Source organism: Penaeus chinensis, chromosome 12, assembly GCF_019202785.1.
Source record: "Penaeus chinensis breed Huanghai No. 1 chromosome 12, ASM1920278v2, whole genome shotgun sequence".
Taxonomy (NCBI): Eukaryota; Metazoa; Arthropoda; class Malacostraca; order Decapoda; family Penaeidae; genus Penaeus; species Penaeus chinensis.
The window spans coordinates 36,390,934-36,395,933 of record NC_061830.1 but is presented as its reverse complement, the minus strand read 5'-3'; the positions used below and the strand labels follow the sequence as shown (position 1 = coordinate 36,395,933).

The following is a 5,000-nucleotide window of genomic DNA, read 5'->3' as shown; positions in this document are numbered from 1 at the left end:
GAACCTTCCGGTTAAGAGGTAAATCTGTTATTACTATATATAAATATACAGTACTAGGATATATACAGATCGATGATAACCAGTTGCTGTACCAGTCTATTCTGGTTTGTATGTGTTTGTAATCAAATTCAATTAGCTCTAAAAGTTGTTGGGGTGTGGCCCTTGGGGGTGGGGGGTGGGGGGGGCAAGGCAGACCTTGAGGGGGCAAACAGAGTCTATGGAGGCAACTTCCCCCCCACCCCCCCAATTGACCCCCCTGATCAGAGGTAGCCAGTTTAAAAGATTATATGGAATGAAGCTATGACCATTAATCTCAGTCCCTTAGAAGAACGAGGGTTGCCCTCTTTTTACGAAAGAATACAATACCATATTTGGTGTTAAATTAAAGCAGTCAGAGAAACCCCTTTGTCTAACGAACTTCCAAAGACAAATACAAATTAGCGGAGCCAACTCTGAGTGACAATACGCTCATACTCAAAATCACGGCTACAAGTAAGAGACAGGTACGTACCCCCAGTGCTAAAATATCCCTTAGTAAGACCCTACCTTGACGATTTATTCCACCATGGAAATTGGAATGCTAGTGTATCACCCAACCCCCCCCCCCTCCCTACGACAGTCCACTCTGCTATACTTAGGATGTACACCCTTATAGTTATCAATGAGCATCTTGAAATTGACAATGATGTATATGAATGCAACACTTTACGTCCCTACAGTCTGGGAACAGATCAGGATGCGCTTGTTGTGTATAGAAAAACAATATTTTGCAGCACCACAGGAGGGTTCATAGCTGGGCTAGAATACGCAGACGTAGACAGAAGGTACACCTGTGCAGTATCCTAAATACGGGATATGATAATAATAATAACAACAACAACAATAATAATAATAATAATAATAATAATAATGATAACATTAATAATAACAATAATAATAATGTTAATAACGATGGCGACGACGATGATAATAATAAGAAGAATAACAAATTAAATGATAATGAAGATAACAGCAGTAATGCAAATTTCAACGAAAAAACAACAGCAGATAAACATAAATAAAATACTATTAACAATAATTATGAATATCTTCATTAGCTTCGCCATTATAAATACAGTGTATTATCATGGCATCAGTGATATACTAATGATAATTTCAGTGATGACTGATGATCATTATAAGTATAATGAGTAGCAATAATATTGAATGACGAAATACTAATCATAATGAATATAATAGTACCAATAACGCTGAGAAAAGATAACGTATAATAATGATAAGTAATAAGTCATCGTGACTAGAAGAAAATTTGTATTTAAAAAAATAATGTTTATCGGATTTATATACGCAAGCCTTCAGTTATGAAATATGATATAATACGTTTACAGGTTGCACAAGAGATTCATTTTGTATCTTAAACTTTTAACAACTATTTTGAATACACTGACGTCACTTGGCTGAGACCTCGGGTATATATAAAAGAAATAAGCATACGGTTTGTAAAATAACTTCAAGTGTTTTCTTATTTGTATCAGTGCATTTGCTGAAATTAATACCGTTTAACTATACCTCTTCTGTCCAACTTTATAGTATAACATTTTAATAATTGATCTGATCCATTTCCATACATCTTCCTGGCCTCTCTTTCAACTGCTTATATATACGAACAGGTATCAACGGAAATATCTCAGTTGTGCATATACCATACTTCCCGATACTGGTATATAACGATAACAACAATGGCCAAAAACAGACAACAAAGGCAATGATATTATCAACTAACATCCAACAAAAAAGGTTAACGGTTGTATTAATGATGGTACAGCAATGGTAATGATTATGGTTGTCATATTATTTATTTATCTAAGGAACTAGTATTACAGAGGGTGTGTAGATTTTAGAATAAAGTGTTAGTTACACAAGTAATAAACACTAGTAGGTTACACACAAACACAGACATAAAAAAAAAAAAAAATTCCTCTCTTCTTTCCGTATGTTTCTTTTTTTTTTTATCATACTTCTCCCCCATTCTCTCTCTTCTATCTCCGCTTCTTTTTTTCTTTTTTTTTCCGTTCTCGTGTATATCTTTGCATTTATTGTTTTCGTATCTGCCTTCAGAGTGTATCTTATTTCAGCCTGTAAGACGTGATTTCATGTCAGTTTTCTATCCTTATGTAGTTTGTCGAACAGACAAACGATTACTCTCTATATCTATCTATCTATCTATCTATCTATCTATCTATCTATCTATCTAAATTTCAGTATCTACTCGTATTAATATTTATAAATATATAACTGCGTCTGACTACCCCCTAATTATCGCCTGAATCTGGAATGAACCTCCTCATGTTGGACATGAGGTCCACATGGGTGAGAGGACCTCCGTTTACTGGCTCCTCGTCGTTGGCATGTGCAGCGTGGCTCAACCTGCGGAGGGAAATGTGATCTAGAAAAGAGTAGTGTAAACTCCTGAGTGATAATAACATTTTAAAAATATTTTCACCATGCATTTCTGTAAGCAACATATGAAATTTAAAACCGTGTTCATTAGTATCTTTCCCCTACATTCCTCTCATATGACAGATAGGCCGAGTTTTCAGTTATGATCATTACTTTTTTTCGCAACGTTTCTCTCACAGCAAGAAGTCCAAAACAATAACTCACTGGGGTTTTCCAATGGGAAGGACAAAGCGCGTGGACGAGGCCGATGAAGACCTCCCTTCGGATCCATCGTCGTGTGGGACGTCGTCTCCGAACCCTGATCCTGGACCCAGCTCCTCCGCCAGCAGGAACTGTCTCAACTGCAGGACTTCGTGGACACGTTGTTCTACCACGGAGAGGTAGACGGACACAGACGCGCTGGTGATTTCTCCTCCACCTTGGGATGAGACACGGACGTAATTTGGGGGAATGTTTGGTGGGTTGACTTTTAGGTTTAGCATTTTGTGGGTGGCAGTTTCTATATGATGTAATAGTGATCTTGGTAATTATGTGGTGATTTTGGGAGCAACTGAATGGTCATGTGGTGGCAGTTTTCGAAGTGACCGTAATGCCTTTCATTTAGGAGGGAAAGATTTTCAAAGTAACTGTAATGTTGATGATTACGTTGTTGGGGATACCAGTGATAGTGAATGTTTTCGTAATTACAGAAACATCTTTCATATTAGTGTTTATGTTGGAGTAATTTTTGAAGTAATTTAATGAGTCGTTAATCAGGCAGCACTTATTATCAGTTGTAATTATCAAAGTGGTGCGGGGTTCATAATCTAGGGTCCACGGATGAGTTTCAGGGGGTCCGTCACGATCAGATATAAAAACATTTATATTAGTGTGTTTATACAAATATATATATATTTTTTTTAAAATTCTAAAGTTGAATAATACTGTGTGTATCCCATATATGCACGAGGCAAATAAGTTTATGTAAATAAAGGTACATTATACACATTACACGCAAAGCTGTGATTGTGTAAATACTTCTGATAAAGGGTATCCATAGCTATCATCAGATTCTTAAAGGGGTCCGTGAATCTAAAAAGGTTAAGACCCACAAATTTAGGTGACGAATGTTTAGCAGCAATAACTATTAATCATGTTGTCATAAGTAACATTAATTATATCGTGTTCATTATAGCTATTATCCCGTACTAAACATTTACCTGCACAGTAATGTTACTAGAGTAAATGTTTGATTATATTATGTTCTTGCAATGGCATTCTTAATCTTAAAAGTATGTACCATGGTCCAATATTATGTAAATACAATGACAATGATAATCATACAGTGATACAGTTATCGCAGTGACATAATTACTGATTCCTTTTCAATTGTACAATAATTGCCTAATGATGATGATATTTATTAGGTTACTTCACACTTGTTAAACTCTGCACCAATCAATAATCTACTGTTTACAACTGTCTATTACTGATTATATGAGTTGTAATATCTCAGTAATATATATAATAAATAATGTTAATAAATATCCAGTGATTAGAATGTATCCATGGTTAAGAATATATTAATCTACCTATAATCATTAACAATATACCTTTAATAATCATCCATCTACATCCACCTATCCACAGACTACCCCTAACAATCAAACACCTACCTCTTTCCATCACTGATCCGCAAACAACCATTAACCATCTACGCTTATCATCGACCCTTCCCACACTCACCTACGATGGCCACCACCGGCTGCGGGTCGCACTGCATCATGTCGAAGAGCTCCTGAGTCGCCGTCTTCATCTCCGTCAGCGTCTCTTCCTGCTCGCCTGAGGTCCGCCTCTAGGAGCTCCACTGCTTCGTCGGCGCTCTCCACGTCGGCCTGGGGAAAAGAGTGTTGTTGAGATTTGTTTAGGATGAATAAAGTGATGTAAAGGTTTATTGGAAGGTTGTTATTACAAGAAAACGAGCAAAGGGATGTCTTGTGGTAGAAAATTATTTCACGGGGTGATGTTGGGGAAATAAAGAATGGTATTTACAGTGTGATATTTGCTGTATCACGAAAGGGGTTTAGAGGTATTTTCGTCACGTAACACTATCGGGGCAGCCACGAAGGGAACTATATTTAGCCTGTAGTATTTGCGTATCATATACAAATATTCAACATTATTACTATATGGTTCCTTCCATTTTGGACTGATTATCACATACGAACGACTCAGATTAGCAAAATACTCGCAACACCGAGCAACTGAATAAACATGAAATACGTGCGCTATACCGCTGAAATAAGGGTGTGTCAGCAAAATAAACAAGACTCGCTAGAAAATACGAGTAAGTACGTTTGTTACTACATAGGAGCGCGGCCATATTATAACCATTCTTTTAGCCTATTTAAGTGTCCTAAAAGTGAGCTACGAAGGATCAGTTAGTACAGTTTAGTCGAATCACATTCTGTGAAAACTATAAAAGAACCTAATATCAATATATACAGTTAAGCCACAAAGGGTCAATCAGTAAGACTCAAAATCACGAACAACAGAAGCTG

At 36.7% G+C, this 5,000-nt stretch overlaps 1 protein-coding gene across 1 annotated transcript in view; it reads right to left on the bottom strand.

Moving 5' to 3' along the window:
• Nucleotides 1-1,841: 1,841 nt before the first annotated feature.
• LOC125031019 (coiled-coil domain-containing protein 63-like) overlaps nt 1,842-5,000 on the bottom strand; it is an 8,825-nt gene continuing 5,666 nt past the window's right edge. Inside the window, exons 10-12 of the mRNA XM_047621439.1 lie at nt 4,186-4,334; nt 2,665-2,878; nt 1,842-2,427 (exon numbers count right to left, since the gene is read on the bottom strand). Coding sequence (XP_047477395.1) covers nt 2,317-2,427; nt 2,665-2,878; nt 4,186-4,334 — 474 coding nt within the window. The 3' untranslated portion in view covers nt 1,842-2,316. The remainder of the gene's footprint in view (nt 2,428-2,664; nt 2,879-4,185; nt 4,335-5,000) is intronic.